Raw genomic sequence first — 19,264 nt, forward strand, 5'->3', positions numbered from 1 at the left:
ATTCTGAATGCTCATGTGTTATAAGCTCCTGGCGCATGACACCGATCACCAGCATCATTACTATTGTGATAGGTTGTTTTTGCTTTAGCAACTGAATCATGAACCATGTTCATGTATTCACTTGTTCACCCGCTGTTTGCTATTCTGACTCCATTAGTCCACCCATTCCATGCTTCGATACCCTTGATTTTATGAGGCTCTCTTGGATCGACATGCATGGGTTTACAGAACCTGCTTAATACTTTGATCTACTCTCTGGTGGCTTTGGCTGCATCATAAGCTTGCAAATCCACTGCCCTCATCTTCTGCCACCACTGCCAGCGTTTTGCATAATTCTTGTTGTAGCATCACGCTTCTTATGGCAATAATGTTTAATGTTTCCATTCACTTGAATTGAGTAATACTCATCATGGCTGGCCTCGTTGTGACTGCGGGTACTTCTGTTTCTTCTGTAGCAGGTTCCATCAACCTGCGCTTAATAATCATTGTTCTTTCATTCCGTGCACACACTTGAGTATCTACGTGGTTCACCTATTCCTCTCCGCGTTGTTTTGTTAAATACCTGTAATTTCTTGTGCGCCTCTTTTCACAACAGGTGCTATTGTGTTATATTTTTTGTTGAGTTCCTTGGCATTTGAAATCAAAAGGTTCTTTATATTTCTTTACTACCAATTATGTTCTTTGAAACACTTCTTTTAGCCTTGTAATTGTCTACCTGTTACCAATGTTGAGTTTCTCTTGTTGTAATGTTAATTAACACTTATGTGGTGGCACTAACTCATAACACTCAAAGTTCTTAATTCCTTGTATGACTCTGCTTTACCAACATGCTCAGATAATATCCCGGTTTATTCACTTTTCGTAATTTTCCATTCTCTTGTTCACTTAATTTGTGTTATGTTATTCCAGGCACTTCTAGACTTGATTCACGTCCTACTGTTCCCGTTCTTTGGTTAAATAGTATTGCCTCTGCATTTGGCACAGTGTTGTGTTCAATCCCACTTGCTGGGGATTGAAGCATCAACAGCTGTTGGCCAACAGAGCATTTGCCCATTTTTGATGGCTCCTTGCCCTAGTCAGCATGGCACGCTGCAGCTGTTCCACTGAACTGAACCTTTCATCATTGCTTGCTTTTTCAGTATAAATGCTTTCACGCAAATTGACTCACATGATCCATGTGCGGCAATCAATTCTTTTTTCTTAAAATCATGCTTCAGGCTGAGATGCTCTTTGGGGGGTCTGCAGCATATCCCAGCATGCACCAGCTCATTCTATGCACAACTGACCTCCTCGACCACTGATTCATCCTCATAATTAGAATCATTATTTTGCAGTGTCAAACGAGCTTCCCATTTTTACTATAATGGAAAAAACAACGACGGGGACGGAAATACAGATCATAAATCCTGGTAATTATTTCTGGAAGACTCAGCTTCTCTAAAAAATGCGTGATTTACATTGTGGCCAAGTGAGAACCACCTTTACTTATTTGCTGTGTATGTTTTGTGGGAATTGTGCGCATGTTTTAATTTCTATTTCATAGAATGAACCTTTTTTGCTGAATAGCAATGTAGTGTAGTGATGTGGGCACATGTTGCTAAAATAATGCACACAGACACCTGAAGTGTACTGGTTAACTGGCCACGAGCAAGTGCACTCGGGCCCTTTTATTTAAAGGCTCTCTTCACTCACTTCACCTGTGGTTGATGGGTGTGGGGTGCAAGTGAGTGGCTGGTAAACTAAGTGCCTGCTGAGACATTAGAACGTGTCCAATAAGACACTACATAGCAACTCAGTTTTGCAAACATCACCCTTGTCTGTCTAAACTGTACAGATCTACACGTGCGACGACATTGAGCGACATCTCTCTAAGAAGACTGACAGTCAATCTTCAGAAAGTGCAGCTCCATAGTTATATAACAATATGAAGAAAGTAAGTGGCGAAGGACATTTTCCAAGCATTAATAAATCAAAATCAGAGAAAGGACAGTTGCAATATATGATACTTATGTGATGTATTTTGCGCCTCTGCAACTAGATGAAACTGCAAGGGTGGGGATTTGTTCCACTTATCAATATCTGCTGCACAATGTGCAGACTTAAAAAAACATATTTTGAGCTCATTGGAGAAAAGGCTACGATAAATAAGCACACTGGGTATAATCCATTGGCAGTCACTTTGAAAAAGGACATTTTTGACTTATAAGTTGTTGATCGGTGAAGTCATTGAATTTGAGAGGGTCTGACAGCAATGTTCTACTCTGCTGCTTGAAAAAATGATTTCATAATACTTAAACAAGAGCGTATGGATCCACCCATTATACCAACTTAAGCGGGGGTGCTACTGAGGCAGTTTCAATTGTTTTATGGCCCTTCGTAACACTTATCTTTGGCTTGCAGGCAAGTTAAAGCTAATAAAATCTGCTTGAAAAAATTATAACAACACAGTTGTGGCATGGGGATCAAAAGAAAACCTTCGTTAAAGCAGCCTGAAATGGTGACAGAAAGAAAGACAAATTATTAAAAAGTCAAAAAAATGTTAGAGGAAAATGGAGTGAGACAGGGCAAATGAAAGCAAGTAAACTGCAAACAATAAAGGAAGGAAAAATGGAAACATGAAATTACGAGGTTACAAATGAACAGAGGAAACAAGGGGAAACGTGCAAAAAAAAAGGAAGGAAGAAAAGAAAGAATAAATGATGGAAATAAAAAATGAAAATCAAAGAAATAGAAAAGAAAAATGAATGGAAAGGAGAGAAAAGAAATTAGAAAAATATGACGAAGTGTTAGATGGAAGGATAGACTATTGAAGGAAAAACAATAAAGAAAGAATTAACAAATGGAAGGAATATGAAAAGAAAAGATGCAAAGAATGTGTGAAAGAATACCAGGAGCAAAATAAGAATAAACGGATAGAAAGAAGGATAGGAAGATAGAAAAATGACTGATGGAATGAAAGGAGAATAGACAAAAGGCAAGAAAGATAGAAAGACTGAAATACACATAAAAAAGGTGATGGATAGACGGAGAGATTGAAGCATAAAAAGAAAGAAGACGGAAAGGTTAATTAAATGAATCAATACAGGTAAATATGTAATTTTTGGCCAAATTCCTTTAATGTCATGCTATATTATTCAAAATTTTGCATCATTTTCTGCAAACTTTCCCCAGGGGTACAATTCCATGGCTCTACATAGGGAGTGTTGGGATTGCTCACTTTACTTGCGCATTTATTGCCACATGCATAAATGTGTCAAAGTGCAGTTTATTTTATTTTTCTGGCTACTCCCTTGTAATTAAATAAAGTCCAAACAGGGCAAACAAAATTAGTTCTCCTTTGTTGAATTTTTGGGGCAAGTTTATCTTACATCATGGACATTTTTCTCAGAGTAGCAGTGATACTGAGATGGCACTTAGAGTTGAGCAGAAAGCCAAACATTTTCCATTCCTGTAAGGTCTGACGTGTTAAAACTTACAGTGTCTCCACCTGAGGCGCACTTAATGCAGATAGAATGTACATAACTGTTAAGCAGGGCTGCATTTTAATGGTAACATGCTTCCAGGTGCCCTCTAGTATAATAAAATGTAAGCCCAAAACCGAAGATTAGTTTTAAAGCATAACTGTGGTGTATGATTGATTTATTTTATTGTACAGTTAATAAAAACTCACAATATTAAAAACTTCCATTATAAAAACCTTATTTACATTTGTAGTATAAAGAAAAGAAGGTGATCACACTCTGTAAGATCATAAAAGTCTCAATTGCGTTTTAGTATAAACTATTCAAAAAAAAATTGTAGGGTCAATGTGCCCCGTATGTTCTGGCGTGGTTGTAGCTTGGCAATTGACTGGGCAGGCTGTGCGATTGAGGTGCTGGTGCTTTAGGTGAGCCATGTTGCTATCTCGTGAGTCTTCTAGCCACTGTATCAAAATATTTTGTTAGTCTACAATTTAACTGAGTCTCTTCAGGATTAAAGCACAGCATCACAGCCTGCCTACAACTAGTTATGTCCTTTTGGTTCCATAAAACTCAAAATAAGGAACGCCTTATGTCCATCAGGTTTAGGCAGATGCAGATTATATGTATTAAGTCCTCTTTCCCTGCTCTGCAGAGTTGGCTGAGATTATCTTCTCCTCCCCTTCTCCAAGGTGCCAGGTGGGGTAATATTGGTAGGATGCAGAGGCACAGGTTTAAAAATGTGTTTTTTGTCATCTGCGTAAGGCCCGTTTTTAGGTATTCCTGCGGCTTCAGTGCGTTATAGTCTTTCAGCACTGTCCATCCTTGAGCCCCCTTGGTCAGTGTTTCTTTGTCCTCTATAGATGATATCATTTTGGTTGCTTTTATTACCACTTTTTTGAAACTTTTGATGTCTGTGGATGACTCCCAGACATTGTTTAGACCCAAGGTCTCCAGTGATTCTTTTAAGTACTTCCTTGCGGGTGAGTTCTCTCGGGTAGAGGGTTCAGTCCAGATTTGGGCGTTTAAAGATCCTTGCTCGGCGCCTCTGATTTTTCGACAGCTTTTTATATAGGCACCTCTTTTCTCCACTGTTTGTCTCTGTAGACCAAATTCGAGGCGGATTTGAGCAGGCGAGACGTAATTAGGCAGATGGAAAATTGCCCTGTATGCTCAGCTGATAGCTTTGTCTAGTGTTGCGGCTTCTTTCCCTTGCATGGGTTCGCTGCCGTATGTGAGCATGGGCTATAAACATGCTCTAATCACCTGTAGAAGGGGGTCCAGTGACCGGTCAGGGAGAGCTTTCTTCAAGGGCTTCATTGAAAAATAGAATGTTGTACCCTTCCGGCGGATAGCCTCTAATTGGTGTTTAAACGAACCTCTACTGTCTAAAAGTATGCCTAAATATTTATAAGTGGCTAGGTGATATAGCCTCTGTCCGTCCAGGAACCATGCAAGTTTATTTGTTTTGTTATAGTTCACTGACATGACTTTTGATTTGTGTAAATTGTTCTTTAATGCATTATATATGGAAAATGTGTTGGTGGCGTCCAGAAGATGTTGAAGTTCTATTGGGGACCGACTGATTAGGACCAGGTCGTCTGCATATAGGAGATTTGAAAGTGAGATGTTTCCCAGCCGCGGAGCATGCGATTTGGTATTCTCCAATTCTCCAGGGAGAACTGCGAGAAAAAGGTTAAACAGCATTGGGGCTAGGACGCATCCTTGCTTCAAACCTTTGGTGGTTTTGATTTGCCTTGAAAGGTGCGTTCCAGAGCCCAGTTTGATCTTGACCCAAGTGTTGTGTGTAATAATATCAGCTGCTGTAGGAGTGGCCCGGGAATTCCTCATTTTTCCAGCTTCCGCCAAAGTTTACTTTGGTCTACATGGTCAAATGCAGCGCTATAATCTATGAAACATAGAAATAGCGAGCTCTTGGCAGTTTTTGCCGCATCTGTCAGAAGAGTTAGCGCCGTGATGTTGGTTATTGTGCCCTGGCCTCTACAGAATCCGGTTTGGTTAACTAGGATGATGTGCTTTAGGGTTGCCCAGGATGTTAGTTCCTCCAAGATGATTCCCGCATAGTACTTTGCCTCTGTGTGGATTAGGGCAATAAATCGATAGTTGCTTGGATTGCTCCTTTCGCCCTGTTATTATAGAAACTCTCCAGGATGTTGGACTTATTGTTGTTTCCCTAATTTCCTGGAAGACTGGCGCCAAAAAGTCGGCGTCTTGCTTGTAGATTATTGGCGGGATTCCATTGGAGCCAGGAGCACCCTCTGGTTTGCCTTTTGAAATCTGTGGCCTGATCCTAGCCTCTGTTGCTGCATGGTTTTTTTCCTTTCTGTTTGCAGTTGGTTTGAGGCTTATTGTTGCTTCCTCATCCGGATTTGCGGTCTTACTCGGGGGTAATGTTGTTATGTAGTCGTCGTTTGCTTCATGTTTGTGTATTTCAGTGTTGTTGGTGCTTGGATGCGCTTCGATTAACCGAGTTCCGCCTCTGGGTGGATTCCCCTCTGGGTTTTTAACATTAAAGTGGTTTGATAAGTAGTGTGCCCATTCAGATTCAGATATGTTTGAGTTGATGACTTTGTGGCCTGCCCGTTGGAGGCTGTGGATTGTTTTCCAAAATCTAGCGCTGTTCTTCTGTTTCGAGTCGTACACAATTTTTGCCCAGAGTTCGTCGTTCAATTGCCTTTTCCTTTCCCATATCTTCTTCTTTTGCTGTGCCTTTAGGGTTCGCAGCTCCTTTTGCAGACCTTCGTTAATTGGTAGTTTACGGAGCTGCCTAAGGATCTGATTTATTTTCCGTTTTAGGCTTTTTATCTCTGATGTTGTTACCTTGCCGAATGTGTTGCACGGCATATTCCCTTTTTAGGTTTTTAGCTTCCCTTCTGAATTCTTCCCAGGCCTCTAGTGGGTTCTTTGTCGAGCTTATTATCTGGTGCAAGATTGTTTTGTGCTGGTTATTAATTCTGCTACTTTGTCAGTCTTGCACCTTATTCATCTATAGTTAGTTGTGTGCTCTGTGCCAATATTTCTCCACTCCACTTCCACATCATTCCTGCTGGTCACGCCTAGTTTCACTTCTAGTGGCAAATGGTCACTTTGGCTGTTCTCTCCAACCTTAAACGAGCTTATTATTTTGAACAGTGGTAGTGTAGCATGGGTGAAGTGGAGATGAGAAGAAGTGGTGGAGGAGAAATATGCTGATGCTGGCAGTGTATCCTCTATAAATCGTCCGTTTAGTAATCTCAAGTTTAACTGCTCGAGGTCTCTCAGTAGTTGATTTGAGCATCTTGTTTGCTTATTTGGATAGGCTGTGGATTGGATTGGTATTCCCCACGTGATGTCCATTTCCAGTGATATTTCATTATCTGATTTCTCACCAAAGAGGTGAAGATTAAAGTCACCTGCTAGGAGTATGTCCTCCATATCCCTTTCCTCCATGAGTCTTACCAGTTCGCTAACAAGTTCTCTTGCCCCTTTTGTCTGTTCTTTGGATGTATGTATGTGTTTATGATGTATAGTGGTTGAGCAACCTGATTGTTTCCGATTGTTATTACTCGTGCCTGTATCGCACAAGGGGGAGTGATTTTTACTTTGATTTCTTCCATTGTTCCGATAGTTAGTATTGAGGCAAGTGACGCCAGGCCACCTGAGCTGTGACCATAGGAAGACCCTCTGGTTGCTGGGTAAGTATGAGTTGTATATCCTTGTAGGGGTATTTCATTCTCTTCCCAGGTTTCGCGGAGTAGGATCAGATCAAATGATTTTAAATAGTTTGATGTTTCTGGGTTCTCCAGTTTGTCAGAGAGACCTATGATATTCCAAATGCATATTTGAATTTTAGGTGTTTCAGCTTTCGTGAGGGTCTGGCCTGATGCTCTTTGTCACTTTGTGTCTTCTATGGTTATTGTCCGCTGTAGGGTTGCCCTGTTTGAATCAGATTGCTGGGTTGTATTTTAGGTGTGATAGGTTGCTATCGAGTCCTGGGGAGTAACTATGTGCTCCTTTCAGTATTGATTTGACTGTTTGTAAGCGTTCTTTTTTTTCTTTCTTCTAGGAGCGGGGTGGGGTAGGCTGGTCTTTTTCCTGCTTCGAGCTTTATTCCCCATTAAGAAAATCTGAGCGTTTCCCCCAGTATTAAATCTGCTAGGTTGTTTGTTTTTCATATTGTCTTAGTTGTTTCGTGACCTTGTAGTGAAATTCAATTGCGAGCCAGTCTGCTGTGTTAATGTTTTTTGTTTTTCAATTGAGTGGATAAGCCTTAGTATGTTACCCCTGTTTAGGGTGCCCACTCTTCCTCTAGATTTGAATTCCGGAATAAGCAGAATAATGTCTGACTCTTTCTTTCCAGGGGCACTGTTCACTTATGTGTTGTTAGCTCGTGTTGTTTGACCCAGTGTAGGGGTTGGGTTTTAGATATTGTGTCAATCCTTTCTATACTGACTCCGTGAAGATCCTCTTTTTCCTGTACAATAGCTGGCTTAGTCGTGCTTTGTATACTTGCCTTCGTCTTTGGTTCCTGGACAGTGATTTCCTTGCTGTGGTTGACGATGTTTTTAGGTGAGTCGGTGTTTGTGACCTACATGTTGATTTTGGGGGGACTCCACAGGGGCCTGCTCTGCAACCTTCGTGGCAGGTTCTGTTATTACTACTACAGATTGCCCACGAGTGTCCTTTTTTAACTTTGTATTTCGTTTGCCAGTTCAGGTAAGTTGCTGGGTCGGTTGTTTTTAGCTAGGCCGAAGTGCTTCTGCTCTGTCTGTTTGCTTGTTTTCTCTTTGAAGAGTGTTGGTGTTGCGGTCTCTGCTGAATTTAAAATTGTTGCGTCTAGTGAGTTTTTATGTAGCGGTGATGACTTTGTACGTGTAAGTGTGGTGTAGAATAGGTTTAGTTTTCTTTGCCAAGAATCTATCCAAGATTTCTCTTAGGTTCTAATCAGCTCCATGAAGTGAATAGAGGGGACAACTTGTTGCTCCAGCCGGCCGCACAATTGCATAACGCCATCTGGCAGACACTTTCTTCGTTTTGATTTTTTGACCAATATTTTCCACCATCAACCATAGTTATTATGTTAATCTGAAATTTTTCATCCTTTACTTCAATCCACACACGGGATATTTATGCCATTTTCAAATTTCTAATGTGAGTGCTGTGCCCATCCGGACCTCTTGCACAAACACGACAGATGCAGGGGTTCATCCAAAACAGCGTTTATTAAAAGACCAATGCATTTCGAGCATCAGGTGCTCTTCGTCAGGGTGCGCTGAAATTAATACAGAAACACGTATTCATTAACATCATACAATACTAGGTATATGACATCATACCATGTCAATGCTTAATACATAGTATCTCATTAGTTACTTGACTCACATTCATTGCGTACAAAAAAACCTTTTACAAAACGATTTCTGAAACCATTTCGAAATAATATCTTTTTATGACATGTAGACACTGACTACGTCGAAACCCTATCATCTAAAGGTGGTCTCCGCATTGACATAACATTGCTCTCCTACTACTCTCGAAGTTGCCACCCAATGTATTAAACACCCCCACTCCATATTAACGCCCCACCTTGTCCCTCACGTACTGCATTCATACTGCGCTCCCCGTTTTTCACACAAAATGTGCAAACACGTGCATCTTCGACCATTTCCTCCCGATATGTATACTCTAATATATGCAACACTCACCTACTCCCCCTTTCTCATCCTGAAGATATTCCCTCTTCCATTCTCACCCTGCACAACTCAAAAACAACTCAAAAACACACGAAAGAAAAAACGTTCAGCCTATGTACACTCATGCACTCGTATTTCTCATCCAGCAACATCCCACATTTTCCCACTTACTCACTGTGCTATATTCAAACCAAACATTCATCTTCCAGTCATCTCAGTGCTTAAATCAGATACTACCACATACCTGTTTCAGGCGTTCTCACCACTCCGTCAGCCCAGTCAGTTTCACTAAATGCGCTTGGTAACCACCCTTATTTAAATCTCTCCCTCTCAAGGCCCCACCTTCCAATTACGGTTCTAATTACTGTTTTCCCGCCATGGAGGCGTTTGTTGTGCCTGCATATTCATTCAAGACTGCATTACCCATAACACAGTTCTCTATCGTGTTAAAGACTAAATGTTTTTCGCCGTTTCAGAATGGAGTGCTCTCATTTGTGTTGCTGCAAAAATGTTCCCAAATGAAATCGCGCTTTACAGTGCCAATGTCCCAATAAACTGCATTTATTTCTTGACCCCAGGTTTTTACTCCGTACGTGTGGAAAGTCTTTTGCGCTTCTTTTACTTCACTGCTCCTCTGTGATATAACGGGTGCTACCCCATGATGGGTTTAGATTTGGTAAACAAAATAGGGGGGGTGGGGTGCACACCTTAATTTTACTAAAATTAAGGTGTGCACCCCACCCCCCCTATTTTGTTTATCTAATCAGCTCCATACCTTTAGTTTAGAATGAATGAGGTCTGGTATCTCAGTCTCGGGATTTGATTTCCCAACACCCCGCAAGGGGAACTTGGAAACGCTGGAGCTGGATTCTCAACGAGAAAAAGGACAGCTTCTCGATCAGTGCATTAGCTGGAGGGTTGGCTTCCTTCGGTACTTGCTGTAGCGAGCTGCGTCAGCAAGTAGATAGTCGAACTGCTCCGAACCTCTGTGTCTTGCTAGAGCAAGTGAAGGCATATTTATACCCTAAAGGTGTCTAGTTTGATGTAAATGTGTCAATCAAAAATAGGGAGAAGGAATGCTTGTGATCCCACCAAGTTCCTTGACCTCAAATATTTCTAATCAAAAAAGGGGGGGGGGAGGATCACTTGTCCTGTGTAACCTGGGCACAGTTTTCACTGGGATGACCCTTGGTAAAAGACCTTCATACACGTGTAGTGATGGTGGTATGGGCGGTATATCTTCGTTCTCCGCATTCGTTTACACGTCTCCCTTACAGCCAGTTCTTACGACTACGCAGGAACTGCAGTAAAACCGAGGAATACCAACACCAAGCAGATGACCTATGTGTCAAACTTGCAGCAAGAGATTACCCCAAGAAAGTGATCAAGAAGTGTAAAAAAAGAGCCAGGAACCAGAATCGCGAAAACCTCCTAGAAACTAACCCCAGAAACCAAGAACAAGACCTCATGACCTGTGTCACGACATATAGTCCGGCTTCCAACCAAGTCAATAGTAAATAAACCTCGGCCAATCTCACATGGCCCAAACCAAGATTCGCCAATAAGCGGACCCAGAACCTCAAAGATATCCTAGTCCATACCAGACCTCAACCAGAACAAGGAATGAAACAAATACGACTTTGGGACCTTCCACCTGTCCAAGGTCACTTCCCCTGTGGAAGCTGTTCGGTTTGTCATTTGACAACAACAACAAAGATGATCCAACTCTTACCGGACATGAAATGGTACATAAGAACCCACACCAACTGTAATTCGAGTCATGTGATCTATATGATCACATGTCCGTGCAACATGCGCTACATTGGAATGACATGCCGAAAGATAAGACAGAGGATCTGTGAACACAGAAGCAATGTGAAATGCAGGAAGGCCACCACTAAGATGGCAGCGCACTATCTGGAGAAGGGACACACAGTAGAAGACCTCAAATGGGTCATCTTAGAGACCCTGATGAAAAAAGATTACAATGCAGAACGTATCCTGTTCGAAAAAGAACAGAGGTGGGTCCATCGTCTGGGAACTGACCAACAGGGACTGAATGACAACATCCCCTGGCTAAGCCTGAACAGATGAGAGTTTTTGGAACCCACAAGAATCTCTGTCTATCCTGTGACCAAATTTCTTTACATTTCTTTAATTTCTGCAAGTATGAACGACCATTTTACGAATACCTACATTAACATGGAGAATACATATGTCTAACTCCACATATCAGGAATTTATAAGAAATAACCATTGAACAACTAGGCTGTCTAACAGTTCTCCATATTGAATAACCAAACTGAACTAACTGCTAATGCTGCATATTCAGGACGAATACCTATCAGATAGGTGCTCCCTAACGTTGTTACATAGGGATATTAGGGTGAAGCGCCCGTAGACGGGAGCCCTCTTTCCCCTTTTCTCCCCCTTTTTTCTACATCATTCATAAGAGCTCCCTAATCTTCGAAGGAGATGTTACCCTAAAAACTCCTAAAAGATGGCATTAATTTACTGCCCATTTTACATCTAGGAACAAGCCCTTTGTAGATTGCTTATTTTTTATTTTTTATTTTTTAGCCATTAACTAGGTCTTTTCACCTCATCAACCTTTTACGGAGTTTTTCCCGTCTCCCCATAGTCTTTCGTCAATTTCCACACCAAAGACTATCATTTAACCCGGAAGACAGAGTATCTTCCTCATCCGGGCCCAAGAGAGGAAGAGACAGCACAAGCTGCACACGGGAGAAGAGAGCGACGAGGTATGGTGAACGCGGACCAAACGAACGAGGCAAAGACACAGATAAGTGATCGCCTGTCCCGTCCATTAAATGTCTGCTTCTATTTTTGTAGAAGCGCCCCTCCTTCTTACCTCCTGGAGCACGTTTGAAAAGCTAATCGTTTAGCCCATGAAAGGTATGTGTAATCGGCCTAACTAATGTTTGTAAAAACGGCTTTATAGAGCCCTGTTTACAGAAGTCACTATGAGGGTTAACATATTCAGACATATGTAAAAAGAGGATTCCCTCCATAGTAGTGGGGAGCACTTTTCCACTGATAAGAGGAATATTCAGATATACCTAATTTAAGAGCGACTTCGAATATCAAACTTCACAGATATCCCATTATAACAATTATGTGAAATCATCAGAAAGCATGTCCCATGACTCAAAAGACCTCCATATAGCATGTGCTGATTAGAAAATTCGAGAATGGCATTGATTTTTAAGCATACTTCCAATGAAGTTTACTGTCCCATTTGTGTTTGTGTGTTAGGATGATTATGTGGTTGACGTTCCCTTTAAGCAGGGAGTTTCCAAGCGAAGCCTACTCTCAATTAGTAATTTTTTATTAAACACGTTTGTAAATACTGTCTAAGTAATGAACACGTCCCTATGACCCACACCCTAGAAAATGATTTGTTGTTTCACTCACAGGTCCAACTTTGGCCCTCATTAAAGAGTAGACATCAGTCACTCTGTACACGGAACTCACCTGGTCCCGAAGAAAGCCATACCGACCTTTTTAGGCGACAGCAGGCTGAAACATGTCGACCATTGTTTGAACACCAGTGGATAGAATATGTATGAATCCTAATTATTTCTAATAACATATTCTACTATATCCTCAACCCACAATTCAATCCCGGACAATTAAAGTGTATTTTTCCTGGCATGATTGGATTGTTTTTAGATATTCACTCACTTATCACCCACTATCACTGATCACTACTGTTTTTAACCTAGGGTGTTCTCCTCCAGGTGGAGGGTGCATACCAACTGACCCCATGATTCTGCACAGACGTGTAAACGAAGGCGGAGAACCAAGATATACCGCCCATACCACCATCACTACACGTGTATGAGGGTCTTTTACCAAGGGTCATCCCAGTGAAAACTGTGCCCAGGTTACACAGGACAAGTGATCCTCCCCCCCCCCCCTTTTTGATTAGAAATAGTTTGATGTAAAGTCAGGCATAATAACGTCAGGAAAGAACCCCTAGGGAATAGTAGTTCTTTGCAAAGTACATGATTTCTTGGACAAATCAATATTCAAGCAAGGGGAAAATCCCTTACTGCTTAAGCTGTTTTTCCTAGAAATCGTTGTGACGTTTAGTACGGGTGGAAGTAGACATGCCTGTATTTGGTTTGCATGGGCTATGTCTAAATAAGGGAATTATTTCTAGCCTATATTAGGGCAATGTGAATTGTACCAAAATAAGGGTATGAATTAGGAAAATTTACTCAGAACCTAAAACGCCACACAACATCTTATGTACCATCCTAGTGTTTATGGCTTTCAGATTATTTATAACGTACAAATATCATACCAAACTCCTGCTCATTAAAACATTTCTTCCAGCACAAACACTTACAATCACCACTGAATTCCATATGGAGGCAACCTGTATCTTAGCTGAGCAGCAAGAGTCAACAGAGGGTAAAAACTAAACATTAGGGGCTAGATGTAGGTAATAGCAAATTACCGAATGGTAAATACCGAATTTTACTTATTCGGTATTTACTAATCGGTAATTACTATGTAGGAAAAGAAATCGGTAAAAATACTGAATCGGTAAGATTCAGTAATTACCGATTCAGTAATTACCGAATCAGTATTTGCCATCGATTCCTATGGGCCTTGAAGCCCATAGGATTCAATAGCAAATACCGATTCGGTAATTACCGAATCGGTAAAAATACCGAATTTCCAAGGGGGACAGGGTGTCACTTTGACACCCTGTTGCACCCCTGTTTCTGGCTTGTGTGCCATGTGACACACATACATGCCCTTAGGGCATGTATGTGTGCCACATGGCACAGGTGTACATGCACAGATGTGCATGTACACAGAAATTCGTAATTTACCACCCAATAGCATTGGCTGGTAAATAACTAATTTCTAAGGGCCTGTGGCACTGTAAACTGTGCCACCTACATATTGAATTACAGAATCGGTATATTTACTGATTCGGCATTTTAGCGAATCTGTAAATTTACCGAATCGGTAAATATACAGATTCTGTAATTTTCTAGCCCCCTACATTACAATACCCAAATACCGGTCGGGAACTGCCGAAATCGGCCGTTACCGACGGGTATTTGGGCTCCTACATCTGGCCCTAGATCATTAATTTACTAAACTCTTTTAAGCATTATACAATTTTTTGCTGTCTAGCCAGTCATACTGAGCTTACTGGCTTCCACCATAATGTACATCTTGCTAAAAATAGTGAACCTCTTGCTTTTTGGGGGTGCCATAGTACAAATAATTTTTCGACTTTTCTTTGAATCAAACTCTTCTTATTCCAGTCTGATGAGATATCATCATGGAAATTATCGGACTTCAGTCACAGCTTTCTTTCAGACATTGTCTCCACCTGCTTTTAAAACTTATTGCATTCATTCTGTAACAATTTTGTAGAAAGACATGAAGTGAGCCAAGAAACAACAACAATGACAAGAGTTGCATCTTCTGAGCAGCTGGATTCAAAATTGGGTAAAGAATCTAACATTTTCTGCCACCAATACATTATTTTTCCTTTCAAAAGATCATATTCAGCCACCACTATTTCTTCTATAACCTCATGCATCTTCATAAAATGTAATTCTCATTAATGTTAATGTGATTTGACTGTTCTTCTAGACAGTGAAGCTTAGTGGAAGCGGGATTGCCAAGTAAAATGGTGTCTGTGCTTATTTGCCTATTCTTAGAGCTTAGAGCATTTAGGGATATGAGACTAGCCATTCACTTTTTTCGTTCTATGCCTCTTTGCTGATAACACATTATAGTTCTGCATTAAATTAAAATCATCACTAACACCTTGCAACTTCACCATCATTGCACTATCACAGTTGTTAAGAGGAATGTGTAGTGTACAAAGACATGAAGGATACTATTTTCCATTGGTCTGTGTGTCCCCTGTTGTTGGTGTTACCAAGCAATCTTGGGTTAAATTCAGTTTAATGTAATTTTACTATTTCTTAACAAACATGTTGTTAGTCCTTTTCAGGATAATACAGGCATAAATCCACAAGCAATCTGTTAATTATTTCTTCATTTTTGTAGCAGCTTTAATTTGATAGATTTCTGTAATTTTCCTGCACATACATCTCACACCAAACAATCGATCATTTACTATTTCTTTCAGCAGAAACACATACTATAACCTCAAAGATCCAAAAAGCCAAAACCTCACCTGTGCAGCAAGAGTTGATCCAAGGTAAAAGACAATAGGCACTTAATTGGATGAATAATTTGGTAACATAGGAAACAATGATGTCTCTTTCTGAACATTTCACCGTTTTCTCTATGTACATCCTATCGCATTCAGCTTACTGGCTGTGACTGGAATGTGCTTCCTGGTAAAAACTTTGAAACTCTTGCTATTTTGACGACTACTCATACAACAAACCATCTTTTTTCCATTCTTTTGTCAATTAAAGTCTTCAATATTCAGTTTATTTCAGATATTGTCTCCATGTCTCCACCATTTCTTAAAATAATACTGTACTTTGTTAACTGTTTGGCCTACAGAACAACATGAAGCGAGCCAAGGAACTACAACAGTAGAAACTATTACCTCCACTAAGGAGCCATATCAATTGGGTAACAAAATTAAGACTTTCTTCAATCAGCCCAGAATTCTGAATTAGGAAATGTCATGTAAACAGTACAGCTGGAAAGCATTCACTTGCTTTGTCTGGTTGACCATATCCAATCATGTTTGCAATTATCCTAAGCAAATTTTAGTGCTGCTGATTTTTAATTACAAATAATATATTTTAGATGTAGCAAACCCATATCATATTTTCAGTTCTAAAAACATTAAATGAGTTGCCGCCTTGAAATGAAAACGTTAACAAATTCATATATTACAATATCATACCAAGTTTTTTAAAAATACATAGTCACTAATAGTTGCCAAATAATCATCACATTAAGAGATTCTGTCTACCCCACGTATGTCATATGAACATAGTAATAGAATATTGCACTTTCATAAGCTTTATTAATTTACATACCTCTGTCCAGCCTTCCCATCATCACAAGCAAAGTTTAATAGAAGAGGTGAAATCCACTTTTCCCATAGTTGGCCATATGCAGGACATAAATATAAAGTGCAATTCATCCTCTTATTTATTTTGGGAGAAGTGACACTAGCTATACTATGAATTACCCCGTCTTGCAATACAACAACTCAGAGGCAGTAAATTCAAATGAACAACTGATATACAATATATGTTCGATGTTGTAAGTGGCCTGGACTGAACAGCTTTTGAATATATGTTATTATTTTCATCATGCAGCACTTTCTTTCAATATTATCACTTCATCTTAGCAGTATGAGACATCTGCTTGGCACATTGCTCAAATTAATTAACATTTCCTTTTCATAATCTACCCATAGATGTAGAGAATGTTTATATTTGAACAGGACATTCATTGTATCTTAAAAAACATTTGCCTAGGTATTTATGCATAGCCTTGCCCACATTACAAGAAGTTTAATAGTAACAAGATGATTGACATTTTGGACACCTAACTCCAACCTGACAAACATTATCAGTGTAGATTGAGGGGAAGTAAACACTCTCCGGAGGTGGCATTATGGACTTAAGTTAATGGTTCAATAGTCAAATGACCCCACAATTCTAACCCACATAATTTCCTCCATGGTCTTCACCAAATATATCTCTAAAAAACTGATAGTGGCTCTTGTCCTTCAGTTTCAAGCTCAGTGTGGCTGATGCACAGAATTGCGGCAGTAGCACTTTTTACCTTTTGCATGGTAGAAAGGAAAAGCATGTATTCAGATATCCAATGACTTCAACCAACCCCAAAGGCACTTTATGTAAAAAGAAAGGAATCTGTGCAATAGCTCAGAAAATCAGAAAATCTTCATTAAGTTAATTTTTAGTTCTAACATCAAAGATAGTATCATTTACATCTAAAAGGTCAAATTTGGCAGTACGATTTACCATCAGACAATCTGCATTATATTTCATCATAAAGTCATTATTATAATTAAAAAAGGTTACCTAATATAGAGTCCAAACGACAATGCTGTTTGACTTCATTGGATGCAGGACACTATTTGATTATCTAACATTGACTCCATAATACACAGTTACTATTTTGTTTGCACACAGCAACAATGTGGTCATGATTACTTTTATAGGGACCTAGTTTTAGTCCCCCTCAACCTTGTGAAATGCCACCTTGAGATCGCAAATGACAGAAAAAACATCCTTCTCTTGAGGAGAGGCGTTTAATGTGATAAAATATGAACACAGTGTTGGCAAATGTCTCTCTGAAAGGTCACCCCAAATGTTTTGTCTTCCTCCTCTTTTTGTTGAATTCTTTTTGTTGGCCTTTAGACTCTGAGCACTTTACCACTGCTATCCAGTGCTAAAATGCATGTTCTCTCTTCCCTAAACATGGTAACATTGGTGTTTATAGCATTGACATATTTAGTTTACTTGTAAGTCCCTTGTAAAGTGGTATACCATATACCCAGGACCTGGAACCTAAATGCTAGGAGTGAGCCTGCAGCACTGATTGTGCTACACACACACATGGCATTTCAAACCTATCTCAGGCCTGCAATTGCAAGGACTGTGTTTGCAATTTAGTGCCACTTCAACTTGGCATTTAAGACCACTTGCCAAACCTTAAACTCCTCTTTTATTACACAGAAGTCACCCCTAAGGTAGGCCCTAGGTAGCCCTAAGGGAAGGGTACTGTGTAAGCAAAAGGTAACACATGTACCTTTTAGTTTTACTTATTTTAGCAGTGACAAACACATACATTCATTTTTCACTACTGTGAGGCCTACTCCTCTCATAAGGTAATATTGGGAAATCCTTAATACACTTTTAAGCTGTAATTCCTGATTAGAAAGGAGTAGCTGCATCATGTTTAATATATTTGGAATAGTAATGAGAAATCCTCTTGCGTGGTAAAGATGGATTTAACATTTTAGAAAGAGAACATTTATCTGCTCTTAACTTAACTCTGTCTGGCTGCAGTCTGTCTCCGAAACACGTCTAGGGTGGGTGACAGCTACACTTTGTGTATTCCTTTTAGACAGCCACAAATGCAGGAAGGGTTGGTGTGACAAAGAACTCATCTGGATTCATCTGCGTTCTGATATCTCTTCCTGGGCAGGGAGAGAGTGGGGGAGCTCATACTTATCTAAATAGACAGTGTCCTGTTTCCCACACAAAGGGCTGATTACACCCCACAGAAAGCTAGCAAACAGGACTGGTATGAAAGGGGACCTGTGCAGTTCAAGGTCACCCTCCCTTCAAAGGTACATTTGGGTATAAGTACTGGGTCTCTGACCCTACCAAGGCAGCCACATTTTCTTTAATTTTTGGGGACATCCTCTGGCCATATAGGTTGCTTTCTCGGCTCCCATATATAAGTCCATACTGGCTCACCAATTGACCATTGTGGGCAGGTCTTCCCCTCTCCAGTGCTTGGCAACATCTCTTTTGGCAACTATGAGTCCCAGGTGGCACAATAGGAGGTTATATCTGGGGCGATCGATATCTGTAGGGATGCCCAGTAGAATATATTTGGGGTCCATAGGGATGTGCGTGTCAAGTACAGCACTTCATTCCTTTATTATTCTGGACCAATATCTCTGTATCCGCTGGCATTCCCATAGCATATGCATATAGGTGCCTGGATCAGTTTTACACAGTAAACAGTTAGGCGTTTTTGCCCTACCCATTGCATGGAGTTACACCCTATTATAATACACCATGTGCAGGATTTTAAGTTGTATTATTCTTAACCGAAGCTTAATCGCAACATCCCTTGGATGCATTAGTGCTGCCTCCCAATCTATGTCCTCTAACAGGCACAGTGTTTCCTCCTAATTACGCCTGAGGGGTATCAGTCTGTCAGGGATGTTGTTTATTAGGGTTCTGTATGTCCAGGAGACCGCCTTCGAGGGTATCTCCTCCTGGAGCAGTCTACCTTCTAGTGGTGCATATTCTGGGATATCTGTAATGTCAGGTTTGTGTGTCCTCTAAGCATGCTGCAATTGTAAATATTTGTATTGTTGCATATCGAACTGTTGATATTCAGCTTGGAGGTCCG

At 40.3% G+C, this 19,264-nt stretch overlaps 1 protein-coding gene across 18 annotated transcripts in view; it reads left to right on the top strand.

The window, feature by feature from the left end:
• ABI3BP (ABI family member 3 binding protein) overlaps positions 1-19,264 on the top strand; it is a 1,784,442-nt gene that overhangs the window by 1,147,711 nt on the left and 617,467 nt on the right. For 11 of the 18 annotated variants that reach the window (XM_086934483.1, XM_086934484.1, XM_086934487.1 and 8 more), the window contains one exon: positions 1,335-1,409. The exons of the other annotated variants lie outside the window; for them this stretch is intronic. In XM_086934483.1, coding sequence (XP_086790609.1) covers positions 1,335-1,409 — 75 coding nt within the window. The remainder of the gene's footprint in view (positions 1-1,334; positions 1,410-19,264) is intronic. 18 annotated transcript variants of the gene reach the window in all.

The sequence above is a fragment of the Lissotriton vulgaris genome, chromosome 8 (assembly GCF_964263255.1).
Source record: "Lissotriton vulgaris chromosome 8, aLisVul1.2, whole genome shotgun sequence".
In the NCBI taxonomy this organism is placed as follows: domain Eukaryota; kingdom Metazoa; phylum Chordata; class Amphibia; order Caudata; family Salamandridae; genus Lissotriton; species Lissotriton vulgaris.